Source organism: Notamacropus eugenii, chromosome 5, assembly GCF_028372415.1.
Source record: "Notamacropus eugenii isolate mMacEug1 chromosome 5, mMacEug1.pri_v2, whole genome shotgun sequence".
NCBI lineage: Eukaryota > Metazoa > Chordata > Mammalia > Diprotodontia > Macropodidae > Notamacropus > Notamacropus eugenii.
This window is the reverse complement of record NC_092876.1, coordinates 180,856,246-180,872,740: the sequence shown is the minus strand read 5'-3', so window position 1 is coordinate 180,872,740 and position 16,495 is coordinate 180,856,246. Positions and strand designations below refer to the sequence as shown.

Genomic DNA, 16,495 nt, shown 5'->3' with positions numbered 1-16,495 from the left:
ATAGAGTATATATGTGTATGCATATATGTATATGTGCATGTACATATGCATATATACATAATGGATAATTTTGAACTAGTAACTGGGTAAACCAGGAAAGCTTTGTGTAGTAGGTGGCATCTGATTTTAGAGGGAAGAGATTGATATTCAGATATCATTTGGACATGATGTTTCTGAAACCCTTACAGATCTGAGATTATCTAATTCTCTAAAATAGATGAATGTTGTTATCTATCCTTTCAAGAAATATACTATGCTGGGTATGGTAGCTCATTTCTTTAATCCTAGCTATTGTGGTGGCTAAGACTGGCAGATCCCTTGAGTTTGGAGTGCCGATCCGCTGACCTAGGCTAAGTGGGTTAAGTTGATTGGATGCTCTCATGAAGTTGAGGATCACTGTAGTTAGCTTCTTGGAGTGCACAGTTACTAGGCTGACTAAGAGAGGTGAACTTGCCCAGGTTGGAAACAGGGCAAATCAAAGCTTCCTGACAATCAATAGTAGGAACAGTTCCCTAAATTCATCCAGCATGGATGAGAAAGGAAGGCCCAGTCTTTATATTTTCTTTTCTAAAAAAAAATTAATAAAAGATAGAAATAACATGATATGTTTAGCTGGGAGGAAAGGGGTCACTTGAGGAAGTGCTATGTAAGATCTCTTCCAACTCTATGATCCTTTAACTAGTCAGCATGCCAGAAGTTCATCTTTTTATTAAAATTAACCAGACAGCAATTTCCCCAAGTAAGACAGCCCATCCCTCTACAAGATTAGGGAACTATATTGGCTTTTGTGGTTTTGAGCCAAGAATTCATTCTTGACTTTTAGAGATGAAGAAATTAATCTGGTATAAACCTTTGTTGAAGAAAAGAAAGGACCAGACAAAAAAGAAGCAGATGAAAGAGACTTGGCTGTTGCTTGCTCAAGAATAAACCAGAAAAATCCCTTCCAGTGACATTTCTCTCTTCTTACTTTTCAACTCCTCCTGAACCCATTGCGCTCCTTTGACTCCCATGCTCACCCACAGAGAACATGTAACTTCATATATGGCCAAAGTTGTCATTCTGAGGCTGTACCAGTTAATCGTTTTTTCCCAACTCCCTGAAATAGCTACAAACTTTATATTCTCTTCATCTGGGTGTATTCTGTCCCGTGAAACATCCCTCTTTAATGAATGACATGGGGGCCCTGTCCAGAAATCATGGATTCAAGAGTCTGGAAAGCAGGATAGTTGAGTGAGGGTACTAAGTGACTAACTGTGGTACATGTCTACGTGACAACTCCACTCCCCATGTGCCTTTTGGATCTGCTGACTTTATCAAAAAACAAACAAGGTTTTGCTCCTGCATGCACTGTAGGAACTGAACCAGCTCCAGGAGAGGCGAGCCAGCATCACTCCTGCCGAGCACATTAGCGACAAAATTGCCACAGAAATTCTGAGCGTGGAATCTTTATTGCCCAAGAGGTTAAGAGAAGTGGAAGCAATGTTGTTCAATAACCAGCCCCTGGGAAGTTGGGGTGGTAGGGAAATAAGCAATTTGGGGACTTCCAAATTGAACTCCTCCAAAGCTGTGGGATGTGACTTGAACACACTTCAACTCTACTTCTTTCTCCTCCAAACAGATTCTATTCCATCATTCAAACTCCTGAACTCTTACTTCCTCCAGAAAGTGTTTAGATTGATCAGATTTCCTTGGCTGAAATAAAGACTCCCATGAGTACAGGATTTCAACAATGTTCTTAGCCCCAGTTATCCTTAACCTGGGGAGGAAGAAGATAAGGGAAGGGAAACTGTGATAAGGGGAAAATGATGGGAGAAATGAGTCAAAGCAGGTATAAGAAGAAGACTATATAAATGGGCAAAAGAGAGAAAAGTGGACATGGATACTTGGAAGCCCTCTGCTCTGGTTTGCACCTTCATTGGCACAAATTGCAATAATTCTCTACTTCTATTTGCATGTGCCTATGTTTATCTAAAATTTTTACATATTTGCCTTTTAGTCATTTGTCAGTTGTGTCTGACTCTTTGTGACCCCAATTGTTTTGTTGTTTTTGGCAAAGTTATTGCAGTGCTTTGCCATTTCCTTTTTCAGTTCATTTTATAAATGAGGAAACTGAGGGAAACAAGACTAAGTGACTTGCTTAGGGTCCCACAGCTAGCAAGAGACTGAGTCTGGATTTTAAATCTGGTCCTCCTGACTCCTAGGCCAACACTCTATCCACTGGGCCATCTAGCTTCCCACATACTTGTCTACTTCAGTATAATAATTTGTAAACTGTATAGTCCCTGTGGACTGGAATTACACTGAAAAGAAATAGCTTTAGAGCAGTGGGAAGAGCCTGGATCTGACTTTAGAAGACTGAGTTCTGAGATTCATCTCTGTCACTTGATAACTGCAAGTTCTTAATCAAGTCATGTAACTTTAGCCTTGGTAATAATAACTGTTATTTATAAAGAACTGAACTCACATAATTTCATTCAAATCCCATAATAACCCTATAAGATAGCTATGACAGATACTAAAAATATATATACCCATACATGGTACATATATATGTACTACGTATATACACATATGCATATATACATGTATATGTACAATACATATATGTATATATACACATATGTGAATATGCATAGTACATGTATGCTTATAGGTATAAAATCTGAGGCTAAGAGAAGTAAAAGAACTTGTCTGTGTTCAAATAATTAGTAAATAGCAGACAGGACTTGAACTTAGGTCTTCCTGATACAGATGATAAGCCTTGCTTACTTCATAGAGTCATTATGAAAATCAAAGAAATAATATATTAAATTATTTTGTAAAGCACCAAATACATATTTATTATTATTATGGTGACTCTAGACAACATCATAACATCATATTCAATAGATACTTTTTTCTGAAAAGAAGTGATCCCAATAGCAAAGTAGAATTGAGTCCTAAAGTTCTCAGAAAGGAAAGATCCTGTGGCACCAGAAAATTGTACTGAGAACACATCTCATTTCAGAGGGGAGGTTGAGAGGGTTGGAGGCATAGAGTCATGTGCCAGGCACTATGCTAAATATCGTCAATACAAAAAAGAAGGTGCAAAAACAGCTCCTGCAATCACAAGGCTTATAATCCATTGGAAGTGACAACATGCAAACAACCATGTACATGCAAACTTCGTACATGTATGTTCGTGTGTCTGTGCATGTGTGTGTAGTCTTAGAGGGTAGGGAGTTGTTGGGTATAGGGGAGATGGGAACAGGAGAGGCCAGTGGGGTAAGAAAGCTATTTGTTCATATAAAAGAATGACTTCTACCTTAGGATAAGTAACTTTCTTTCTGGAGACTTGCAATCAAACAAGGCAGAATGGCATATAAAGATTAGGAAAGGACACACGTCAATCATTATTCAAGTGTGTGACAAATGTACCCAATGATTTCGATGAATCTTTCATATCATTGCAGGAATCCAGGACCTGAGTGAAGCCTACAGATGTGAAAGTAGAGGAGAGCAGGATGAATGGAGGAACTACCTCCCCTGGGGAAATTCATTTTTGACGTTACCGGTAGCTCTGAATAAAAAAAGTATCTCTATACAATGAACACAGTGTGTGCAGACCCACGTACCTCTCCTCTGTCTTTTGGTACATGCTCCATTTGGACTGGATGCTGAAGGACATGTTCTCTCCCAGCCTGAAGCTGAAATTCTCTCCCTTGCTTCTCACTAACCCTTTCATGCTGTATGTTCTCATTAGCAGGTGGCCCATGCAGGAGATTTGGTAAGACAAAGGAAGAGGTGGCAGTGATGTTAAGAATCAGAAAATGTCTAGAGTAAGAAATGTTAGTGGAAGAAGGGGTCCCAAGACCAATAAATTTACAACAGTTTTCACTATTGGTCATACCAACTGTAAGCACATCAAATGTCCATGAGATTCTTCTTGGCAGGAGAGAATGAAGAGCAGCAAAAGCATCACCTCTGATTTATTATTAACAGAGAGCTGAGTTGTGTGGTTTTTAAAAGCAAAGACAGCAGGCCTGTGGTTTTCTTGCTGCCCTAATAGCCAACCCACAAGAGAGAGGTAGTTGGCACTGAGGGTCCTCCCCATTCCCCATGTTCTCAGTGGTGATCTTAAGTGCTCTAAAGAGCAGAGCAACTGAAGGAAAATAAATAAACAGCAATGGAATGTGAAGGCCAAGAATTGGGAATCATGTTCGGCTGTAGATCTTGGACATTTAGGGATAGGAAATCTGATTGTATCAGGGAAAGGACTTTAGGGAATGGAGGGAGGTAAAATGTCAACCCTAGGGCATGATCTTAACTATAGATTTACAGCAAAAACTGACTAGTCTCTTAGTTGTTCCAAAGGATAGTAACCTAACATGTCCTTAGTAACAGAATGTTTTCCAATATTTGATTTCTCAGTTTGATAATCTCCCCTGAAATACCTTTCTTCTCACCAATGGAAATGTAGATCTTCATTGGTCTGTCTCACAGCATACAAATGATTTACAGGGTACTTCCAGTCAACTATCTGCATTCCTTCTCTCAAATAAACAGAGGAACTGACGTTCTGATATACCTTATGTATGGTCACCAGAAATGGATGAGAAACAGAAGCACAGGAAAAGAAGGAAGGAAGGAAGGAAGAAAGGAAGGAAGGAAAGAAGGAAGCAGAGAGGGAAGGAAGGAGGGAGGAAGTCAGAGAAGGAAGACACATGATCAGGAAAATTAAAATGGGAGAGGGAAAGGATGGGAGAGATGAGAAGAGTTGGGAAAATGAAGAGGAAGAGGAAAAAAGGTAAATCAGTAAAACAATAAAAATGGAGATAGAATATTGCAAAGTTGTAAGCACAGAATAGATGGATACTCAGAAAATTCCTTCAAGACAGTAATATTCCCACTGACAGAATACCAATTCTATCTGCCTTTGAGGTCTGCCTCCCTTCTGTTTGGCCATGCACTCTGAGGATCCTTATGAACTAGGCAGACTTTCCCCCTCCTACTCTTAGGGAAGCCAGCATGGAACTGAACCAGCTCTTCCAGCCTGACCTAGATCTGTCAACTGATCAATTATTTTTCCCATAGAGAGGAAGAAAGAAAGGGAGAGAGAAAAGGAAAGAGAGGAGTGGGAGAGAACACATGCATTTTTTAAATTTAAACAGGAAAACGGCAGAAAGTAAGCTCAGTTTGGAAGCCTAAATCTGCCAAACAATAGCTTTCACTGGGTATCCAGAAATACTCCTAAGTAAAGCAAATGAGGTACTTTTTCTCTTTTTGACCTTGTGCTATCCAAACTCAATGTCTTTTTTCCACCTAAAACCTGCTTTCATCTCCAATCTACCCCAGAGCCTCCTCTCTTATCAACTACTAGGAAGACTGCATTGCACCTTCATGCAGATATCTTTCTACACAGGTGGACTTGTATACAAATTTCTCTTGGTTCCTCTTTGACTCATCCTCAGTCAATACTCCTAGCCCACCTCCTTGCCCCAAATATCCAATATATAGGTAAAGGAAAGGTTACGAAGTTGGAAGCAGTCACAGGAGTTGTGGAGATAAAAAGGAGGGAAAAAAAAAAGAAGGGCAGGGAGAACAACACCTGTATTCCATCTGTTACCTTATTTTTACATGTTTTGATTTTTTTCATGTTTAATTTGTTTTATTGAATTTCAAATGACTGTCGACATAAAGTAAACACGTAACAAGCCAGTAGAGCATAAAGGAAGTAAACAGAATAAATACCACCATTCTCAGCATGGAGTTCCACTTAGCACCACATGTTCAGAGCATTACATGCATTAATGAGTCCTGGAAACACCCAGGGGAGTCGCTTCGAGGCCTGGTGGGCAGGTGGAGAGACAGAAACTCACATGGGGAGGCTTTTTTCCCCATGGAAAAGTCTAAAGGAGATCAGATTCAGAAGAGAGTTTCAAACCTCTGGACTTTACTTAAATCCCCCTGAAGGTACTCTCTCCAGATTTCTAAAATTCATAGAATCTCTATCAGTGAGGTCAGAATGAAAAGATCTTGTCTCTTTGAATCCTAAGCATTAGGCCTGGTGCTGTAGTAACACAACCTAGATTTGACCCCTTCCCCCAAAAGTTTTTTTTTTTCCTACAAAGTTTATCGTATGTCAATCTTATTTTTGCTCCATTTTCTATTATCTCCTCTGTCCTTACAATCAAATGTACCAACACCATATGACTGGTACACATTCAGAAAAACTCTTCTCCTCAATAGGGATCCTTGATAATGACCTTATGTAAAGATGTCCAGTAGATAAAGAAGCAAGGAGCATAGGACATGCAATGAGGTTCTGGCCTATAGCAAGGCTACCAGCACTGAAAGAACACTCACTGGTTCTCATCTCGGCACGTAATTCATGCCATCAGGAATGTATTATGTAGCTCTGCCAAGCAAACCAGTGGGGAACAACCCATAGCAAAAATGATGGTACTAAGGTAAATATCTTACCTTATTAAGATTGGCACAAGTCTAAATTGGGCAAGGTTTAAAATGGGAAAGTCTAGGGATAGAAAACAGTCTTGTTTAACTCTATTTTTTCTAGATGATTCTGTAACTCATGGAGAGGACCTTCTGGAACAGATTTAAATGAATTAGGAATATTTAATGAATATTAGCATCCAAACAAAAGAAAACTTCTTTACTGATGATGAAGATTTCCAAATGATCTTATTTGAGGATGACATCATACAAGCTGTCTGAATGTTCAGTATACTACAAAGCCTCCTAAGTGGAATCCCTAGCAGTGACAATTGACCTAACTATCTGAACTTTAAAAACAAAGTAGATAGGGGGCAGAGCCAAGATGGTAGAGTAGAAAGATCATATACTCTAACACTTTCCCCACAGCCCACAAAATACCTGTAAAAAATGACTCAGCAAATTCTAGAGCAGCAGAAACCACAAAACAACAGAGTGAAAGAGATTTCTAGCCAAAAACAACCAGGAAGGCTGACAGGAAAGATCTATTCCATGAGACATTGAGCAGAGCAGAACCCAGCCATGTGGCATGGGGAGCAACAGGACCAGAACAGGCCTCCAGAGCAGGATCCCCTGCAGGGAGGGTCCCAGATCCCTCAACCCACAAGTAACAAAGAAAGTTTCAAAGGTCAGTGTGGGAGGGCTTTCTCAGCTGTGTGAGAAGGCAGTGGGGTCCCCCAGCATTGGCTCCAGGGAGTGACAGAGGCAGTGGTAGTAGCAGCAGCAGGTGGCAGGTGGCTAGGGTGGCCGCAAAAGCAGCCTGGGACCATTGTAGAAGCAGCTCAGCTTAAAGTCTCTGGGGGAATTGAGCAGGGAACCTGAACCTCAGCCCTCAGTGGTGGCCCCACCCCTGCCTAAAGCCCCTGAGGGAATTGAGCAGCTGATCTGAATCTCAGCTCTGAGTAGGTCCTGGAAGGAGGAGCAGTAGGACCCTCCTCTTGACAAAGGATTCAGAAGTCAAGTAACTAGCTGGGAAAATACCCAAAAAAGGGAAAAAAGTAAGATCATAGAAGGTTATTTCTTGGTGAATAGGTATCTCCTTCCAACCCTTAAGATGAAGAAGAACAATGCATATTGTCAGAGGAAGTTAAGGCTTCTGCCTCCAGTATCTACAAAATGAATATGAAATAGTCTCAGACCATAGAAGAGCTTGAAAAGTGAGTCAGTAGCTTGCTGAAGGAGAATCAAAAAAATGCTGAGGAAAATAACACCTTTAAAAATAGGCTAACTCAATTGGAAAAAGAGGTCTAAAAAGCCAACGAGGAGAAGAAGGCTTTAAAAAAGCAGAATTAGCCAAATGGAAAATAAGGTTCAAAAGCGCACTAAACAAAAATAGTTCTTTAAAAATGAGAGTGGAGTTCAGGGAACCTAAGGGCTATACAATAAACCAAGAAGTTACAAAACAAAACCAAAAGATTGAAAAAATAGAAGATAATGTGAAACATCTCATTGGAAAAACAATTGACCTGGAAAATAGATCCAGGAGAAACAATTTAAAAATTATGGGACTACCTGAAAGCCATGATCAAAAAAAGAACCTAGACATTATCTTTCATGAAATTTTCAAGGAAAACTGTCCTGATATTCTAGAAACAGAGGGCAAAATAAATATTGAAAGAATCCACCACTCACCTCCTGAAAGAGACCCAAAAAGAGAAACTCCTAGGAATACTGTGGCCAAATTTCAGAGTTCCAAGGCCAAGGAAAAAATCTTGAAAGCAGCTAGAAAGAAACAATTCAAGTATTGTGGAAATACAATCATGATAACACAGAATCTGGCAGTTTCTACATTAAGGGATCAAAGTGCTTGGAATAGGATATTCCAGAAGTCAGAGGAACTGGGATTAAAACCAAGAATCACCTACCCAGCAAAACTGAGTATAATACTTCAAGGGAAATAATGGTCATTCAATGATATAGAGGACTTTCAAGAATTCATGATGAAAAGACCAGAACTGAATCGAAATTTTGATTTTCAAACACAAGAATCAAGAGAAATCAAGGAAAGAGAAATCATAAAAGACTTTCTAAAGCTGAACTGTTTACATTCCTACATAGAAAGATAATATTTGTAACTCTACACATACACACACACACACACAGAGTACAGGTAGAGTTGAAGCAGAAGAGAGGACATCCATAAAAAAAAATAGAAATTAAGGGGTGAGAGAGGAAAATATTGGGAGGAGAAAGGGAGAAATGGAATGGGACAGACTATCACTCATAAAAGAGATAAGAAAAATCTTCTTCAATGGAGGAGAAAAGGGAGGAGGTGAGAGGGGAAAAGTGAAGCTTACTCTCTTTACATATGTCTTAAGGAGGGAATAACATGCTCACTCAATTTGGTATGAAAATCCATCTTACATTACAGGAAAGTGTGTGTGTTTGTCCTTCGTTGTTGAAGAAGACCATGCCATCAGAGATATGATGACATGACTTGCACTTGACTTTGTTTTGAGTGAGGGAGGACTGTGCAGGTTACCAGCCTCACTTCTCCTCTAAAGCCATCTGAATCCAGTGAATATCTATTCATCAGGATGATTGAAGATGACCCAGGATTAGATAATTGGGGTTAAGTGACTTGCCCAAGGTCACACAGTTAGTGAGTACCAAGTGTCTGAGGTGACAGGAAAGTAGGGGAAAAGGGGACAAGTGGGGTGAGGAGGATGATAGAAGGGAGGGCAAATGGGAGAAGGGAGTAACTAGAAGTAAACACTTTTGAGAAGGGACATGGTCAAATGAGAGAATAGAATAAAAAGGGGGACAGGGTAGGATGGAGGGCAATATAGTTAGTCTTATACAACATGACTATTATGGAAGTATTTTGCAAAACGACACATGTATAGCCCACATTGGATTGCTTGCCTTCTCAGTGGGGATGGGTGGGGAGGGAGGGAGGGAGAGAAGTTGGAATTCAAAGTATTAGAAACGAATGTGTTATTGCATATAACTGGGAAATAAATACAGGTAAATGGGGTATAGAAATTTATCTTGCCCTACAAGAAAAGAGAGAAGATGAGGATAAGGGAAGGGTGAGGTATGATAGAAGGGAGGGTACATTGAGGAAAGGGGAAATCAGAATGCAAGGTTTTATGGGGTGGGGGAGGGGAGAGATGGGGAGAAAAATTGGAACTCAAAATTTTGTGAAAATGAATGTTGAAATAAAATAAATAAATAAAACTACTAAGAACAAAGTGGATGAAAAAGAATATTGCCTAAAACTATGACATTCTACCACATATGCCTACATAAGGAAACCATAAAGTTAGTGATTCATCTCTCTTTGGTATATACATATATATATATATATATATATATATATATATATATATATATATATATATATATATATATATATATATATATGTGTGTGTGTGTGTGTGTGTGTGTATGTGTCTGTATGTGTATTTACATAAACTTAGCAGGTAGATAATGAAATGAACCTGGAAATCACAGTAGAACATTAGGCTAGATCACATTAACGTATTTATGAATTCAGAAACACAAGGTAACTTAGAGATCATCAAACCCAAATGTGCAATTTTACACTGGACAAAAAAAATGAGGCCCAGAGAAGGTGTTGCATAAGAAGTAAATAGCAAACCAGGAAATTGACTCTAGCTCCTGTCTTCTTTCCACTGCATTATATTACACTCTCTACAGCAAGGGTTTGTAACATGCTTTGTATAATGGACCCCTTGGTTTCAGAAGAATGTTTTTTAAAGGCCTAAAATAAAATACGTTGTTGTTGTTGTTTGCCCTTCATTCTTAAAGAGAACCATGACATCAGGAAGGTGATGTCATGACTTGCAAGTACATTGGATAAGTGAGGTGTGAGAAGTCACCAGCCTCACTCTCTTCTCCTAAGCCATCTGGATCCAGTGGCAAGATATAGAACAGGAAGACTAGACATGGTTCTGAATGTGGGACATCTTTGCCATTTTAAGCCAAGGTCTAACAGGTCTCAGGCAACACCCATTCAATGATTAAATCTAGGTGAGAAATGAGGCAAAGAATGCCCTCTTTTACCTAGTCAAAAAAAATTTAATCTGGAAGAGGAAGACCCTCAGGGTTCGTGGTCAAAATAGAAACAAAACAAAGTACACAGAACTAAAAAGGAAACTAATTACATTTAAATACAGTTATCAAAATATTAAACAAGGCAAATTCATGGATTCTAGGTTAAGAATTCCTGGTCTATCATTTTTCTGCTCACTGTGCAAAAACCTCCATCTATTTAATACTGGTATCCTCTTAGACATACTACAAAGATTCAAATCCTAAACCACATGATCTCAGAAGAACAAACAAAAGTAAACCAAAGGGAAATGCAGATATATATATTATCAAATATAATTTACATGCAAGAACTGGCTTCTTGCAGGACAAGGAAGTGAGCTGGCCATGTATTGAGAATGAGAACTAAGAAGACAGCCAGAGTAGCTTAGTAGTACTCTTGAGATACTAAAAGACCAAGAGGAAGGAAAGACTCTACTATGGTTAGCAGACTCTCTTTGGAGAGTATATTGGGAAACACCAGCAAGAATTTGTGGGAAGAGAAGGGGTGGAGGGATTCCAATCTGTGTCAGTGGAGGGAGTACTCACACTGACAAAATTACAGGAGAGTGGGAGAAATGCCTTGGGGAAATGCTGAAGTATATCTTTAAACAAAGTAGCATAACTGTGGCCTGCTGGCAAACAACAGGCGCCAACAGGCCAATCTAATCAGCATCAATCAGGAGCCAGGGGCCAGTGAGGAGCGGTTTTTTTGGTTGCTTTTTTTTTTGGTAGCCAAATTTTTCAAACCTCAAAGGCAGAATTCCCAACAGTGCTGGATTCTGCAAATAGAAGCTGCAAGTCAAAAAGCCATATTGTATTTATGTACGGTGTAGAAAGAACCTCTGAACCTCTTCAATCATACTCATACACAGAGGCAGCAATTGGTAGTGGCACTTTGGGGTGCAAAGGACAGGCACATAATTAAGTACTTCTTAGGTGCCCAGATCCCACTATCTATACTTCACCCCAAGTGACAATTTCAACCAAGGTTCCTCTGGCCCTTTGCCATACAAAAAGGACAGTACAGTAACTGCCCTTGGACTCTGGATTTTAAATGTGGCCATTCCTCACAAACAAGAGAGTAAGAATGAGGCTGACTGTCTTTTTCAAAGAAATGTCATGTCCTCTCCTGATGCCCACACATCCCAGAGGTGAGGCTCAGCCCAGGTTGCTACTAGCACTCAAGATGTTTACTTCAAGGGACAGGAATTTGGTGCATCTGCCAGTCTGAATCATGCCTCTTTCGCTAGGAGTGGAGGAAAGGAGCCTATGTGCTCAGCTCAGTCCTGCTTCCTTTCTTCTGTACCTTTGCCTCAGCTGGGCAGACCAGTAGAAGAGGCACCCAACAGGATCACAGAAAGCCAGAGAAAGGAGAGAAGATTCAAGTCAAACCTATCAAAAGGTGTTGAAAGGAACAGATAATCCTTAGAAAAAGAAATAGCCCTGGTTTCTAGAAAGAGAAAAGCAGCGCCACCAACCAGCCACCTCCTTCAAATCCAAATGGGTGCTAGAGATAGGAGGTGTGCTGAAAGGGACAGATCCTGTTCCTTAGAAAGGGAAGGAGCTTTTTAATCAACCTCTGGTGCATCTTAGGTCAAGAGCCCCAGGGAGCTAATCACTCCCACCTCCCCTTCTTCTCTTCACTAATCAGTACTGATTCCTTTGGCAATTTGTTCCCTCCCACATTACCCCTCTCTCCTAGACTGGATCGGGGTTATAGGCAGGGGTGAGGGCAGTTGAGGGAGGGCTCATAACCTGCTACTGGCACCAGGCACCTTTTCAAAAGGCAGAAAACACAGGAAGTAACAGTTCTGGAAGGAGCCAGCTAAAACAAAAACCAAGGAAAGGGGAAAAATGTCTTAGAATGTGCACTGCATTCTAACTAGCCCCACTGGGTCAATGCAATGGGGGTGGATTATTGCAGGCAAGACCTAGGCTGCCTAGTAATGGTGTAACTTTGATAAGAGATAGCTGGCAGACTGGCTTCTTTCCCTTGGAAGAGAAAACAGTCATCACCTTTGCAGCTTCAGATTGAAGTTAGGTTTGGGGGTTGACGTAACTTAAAATTAAACAACCTCAAGTTCTTTTGGATACATCTGATGCTGGCCAGTGCTGATTCAAGGTGGATATAGAGAGAAAATGTGCTCCTTAGGAATTCAGCAGTGGATAGGTTGGGTGGAGGGGGACACAAGGCTCAGACCTCCCCCACTCCATTCTCACCAATATTACTAGTATCAAACCTCCCTTTATGCTTCTCATCCTCACATGAAGCAGCCAGAAGGGCTTTCACACTAGAAAATTTTGCACCAGCACTTTCTACTCATCTATTCTGGGAAGATTCAAAGTATGAGCAAATATTATGCTTCCTTGCATTTATTTCTGATAAAAAAAATCACGTATGCTAATTTATATGTAAATTCAGTATGGCCCCCAGGCTTCTGGCATGCAGCCAGTGGGGCTCTCAGCTTCAGGAAGTTTGGCCATTTTCTCTGTTTTGATATTAAGGCATAAAAGAAGAACTAGCTTTGGGATGATAAGGCATGGAGGAGGAACCAGCATGAGACAAGTATAATTTGGGGACATGTCATATCCCACTACCCACAGCCTATGCTTCTCATCTCTATAGCTTCTTTCACCTACTCCTCAATAATGTTGTCAGCACACATAGATCCCTGTTCTTCTAAGCAATATGTTCCAGGTTTGATTTCCCCAGAACCATTCCCATGATAGTACTCTGATCATATTCGTGGGAGATTTCTGTGTCCCAAAGATATGTCCCTACATATGAACAGTTTTTTTCTGTATTATTGCTGTATTATATGAGGAAGAACGTACAATACATTCAAGTTATCACCTTCAGTCTCATGTAAACCAGATACACCTTCAGGGGGATGATAAAGGGGTCTCTAAGACTGACCTCCTGAATTGAGTGTAACTGACTAAGCCAGAGGAATCTCTGCCAAGTTCAATGAGGACTAACCTTCTTACCAACTGACTCAGCCCTTCCCTCCTCCCAGGGGCCTCCCCCTCCCCCTTCCCAGTTTTGGTTCTTTAACTCCACTTAATTGCTTTCCATACAACTCTTTCCAAATGTCTCTGCTTGCCTGGTTTGGATCCGAAAAACAGCCACTGCAGCTTGCCCCAAAGGAAGGTCTTCAACCCAAAGAAAGGGCTGCATTATGACTTCATTAGCACAGGTGCACATAAGGGAGGATCATAAAGATAATAAAAAAAATTTGACAGATGTCAGAATGGGGAGATGTCCTTCCTATTTTCTCTATTCGTCCTTCTGATGCTCCCAGTTTCTATAATTAAAGTGTTGGATTTGCAACCAGAGATCTGGGTTTGAATCTTGACTTTGGATTGCTGACCAAACCTGTATGACCTTGGCCAAGACTCTTAACCTCTTTGAGACTCAGTTTCCAAATTTGTAAAATGGGGGAGGGTTGCAGGTTGTTATTAGCCGACCTCTCAAGTTCCTTCCCCCTCCGGATCTATGGTGCTAGTCTCCCAACTTTCTCGATCAAAGTATATGATTCTAAGTCAGCTGTTCTTGAAGAACTCCACAGGACCACCTAACAAAGTTTCCTTGTCTGAACCCCTAAGAGTTTGAATGCCTTTAATTAGAAAAAAAGGGTAATATAGAGCCGACAAAGGCGGAGTGAGCAGCCAAAAAAAGATGAAGGGGACAAGCTTATGAATGTGGAAGACAGGGTCAGTGGGGGTGGGGGCAAAATGAGAATAAATAGTACCCAGAATAGATTCAAGGTTGAAACTGATTCTGAATTTGCCCTGCACACTGCATAAAGCTGAAGAAAACATCAAAGAGCATACTCTGAAAGAAAGCGGCAGTCTAGATTGCAGCCCCGTGGCTCTGCTTCTCAGCAGATAAATAAACAGAGAATTAGCATTCCGTACTTAATGCGTGTCGCCCTTTAACTTTGAAAATCTTGTGGTGATTGAACAGCCCACTGTTCCTCCGGTGTTCTCTGGAGCATCACCTTCCCCAATAGCCCCCACTGCTAAAACCCTCCAAACTAATATCACTGCTCACTGCTGCTGCAAATTGATTCATCCCCTTGATGATGGGCTGCTGACCAAAACCTAACACAAGACATGGTGATCCTGACTACGTTGCCCCTGCATTCTCTCCGTTTTCCTCACTGAGCAGCCATTCAAGTTTGCCAGCCGATATTTAAAGTTTTTCCTTTCCATTTCTTCTCAATATTGCATGCAAAAACCACCTATTATCCTTTTATTTTATCATGCTTCAGGCTTGGTCCTGGCATTTGTGGGGTGGTATGGAGTGGTGTGGTGTGGTGCGGTGTGATGTATGTGTGTGTGTGCGTGTGTGTTGTGAAAGATGTAGCCACATAGCCCAGTGCACAGCCCGTACCAAACCCTGGCAGCACGCACATTATTTCACAAATACATATACATTTCCCTTCCTATAGTAATCCAGGATTGAATCAATATTACGGAACCTGGAAGAGAGAATTAAGCCTCAGTCATGCAGTTTAAACGCTCTCCCTTCTCCACCTGCAAACCCGCGCAACAGAGACAGACTTGGGGAGTCGGCGAATAATATAAAAAAGCACATTGCACAAATCCTGCGTCTTCTGTAGGCAAATCAATAGTAACCTCTTACCTTGAAAGAGAAACAGAGCGGCCAGCCCAGCGAAGATTGCCCAAGAGATAGAATTGTGCATTTTTGCCTGGATGGTTTTCATGTTGGTTTCCCTCCCTCTTTTTTTTTTTTATTTTTTGTCAGGTTCGATTTTTTCTTCCTTTCTTTCCTGACAGATTGCGTTGCTCCCAAGCTCGTGGAAGGAGATTTAAATCCAGTGTTTTGCTGAAGGACACAAGAAAAGCCGAGGGAGTGAGAGAGTGTGACTTCTCAGTAATTATCTCTACTCATACTCTGGCACTGAAACACATTGTACAATCTGGACCCAGACAGCCCTCCTACACGCTGCAATCATTGGTTCTAATCCAAGGATTGACAGAGCTACAACACGCGCACGAACACACACACACACACATACACACACTCACACTTACACACACTGAAGAATCATTTACTGGGCAAATCAGGCTAGCTGATTAAAGAGACAGGAGCCTGGAGAGACGGAAAGATAAATGCCATGCTATCCGTTCTATATTGCTTTCATTTTTAACACTGTCAGTTTCTGTGCCCCTAGTATTAAATGATTCCCTCCCCCCTGGCACCCACTGGCCTCCTGAACTCGTATTCCTTCTATCCTGCGGGGGTGGGGGGGATGGTGGGGGGGTAGCGGTGGTGGTTTGGGAGATATCCTCTTATTTGCAAATGCTTAAAGGAAATTTTAAAGGAGACATTTCCATACTGAGTGAAACTTACAAAGAGGAGTCAAATTTCATTCCTGGCATCTGATTTTCTTCACTGATGGAAATGCCACCTAATAACAGTTTTCTTTTCTTTTCCCTTTTCTTAATCACGACTATCACTACAAAAATAGCAACTTTTCTGTTTTCCTTTTCAGCACTCATTGCCTCAGCCTTTGTTTACTCTGTTTATCAGTCACTTAGTTTGTTTTATAAAATTGCCCAGATGTCTTTATTGGACACTCTAGAGATGATGCATCCTTGGTTATAGAAGCCTGCAACGGACTGCTGGGAGACTCTTCCCATTAGAGGGGAGAAGGAAGTCATCCTCAGAGTCTCTATTCTCTAATGGTATCAGAACAAGAAGACTTATCTTCTGGCAGCAGGATAGATATGGAATAGACAAGGTGAGGAACTTTCTGACTACAAGAATTGTTGAGGGAAACACTGGAATGGATCACCAAGGGATGTGGTCTACCACCCATCTCTCTAGAATAATAAGGTATAATCTATACTTTAGTAAAGAACTGGGTTTGATAGGCTCCTCATATACTTTGTGGTCTTTTGATTTTTATGAATT

The 16,495-nt window shown here is 40.8% G+C and overlaps 1 protein-coding gene across 2 annotated transcripts in view; it reads right to left on the bottom strand.

Annotated features, from left to right (window-relative positions):
* NTM (neurotrimin) overlaps window positions 1–15,474 on the bottom strand; it is a 1,288,851-nt gene extending 1,273,377 nt beyond the window's left edge. Inside the window, exon 1 of one of the 2 annotated variants that reach the window (XM_072611617.1) lies at window positions 15,200–15,474. In XM_072611617.1, the coding sequence (XP_072467718.1) occupies window positions 15,200–15,281 (82 nt within the window). In that variant the 5' untranslated portion in view covers window positions 15,282–15,474. The remainder of the gene's footprint in view (window positions 1–15,199) is intronic. The other variant, XM_072611615.1, reaches the window with a different exon arrangement.
* Between the last annotated feature and the right edge of the window lie 1,021 nt (window positions 15,475–16,495).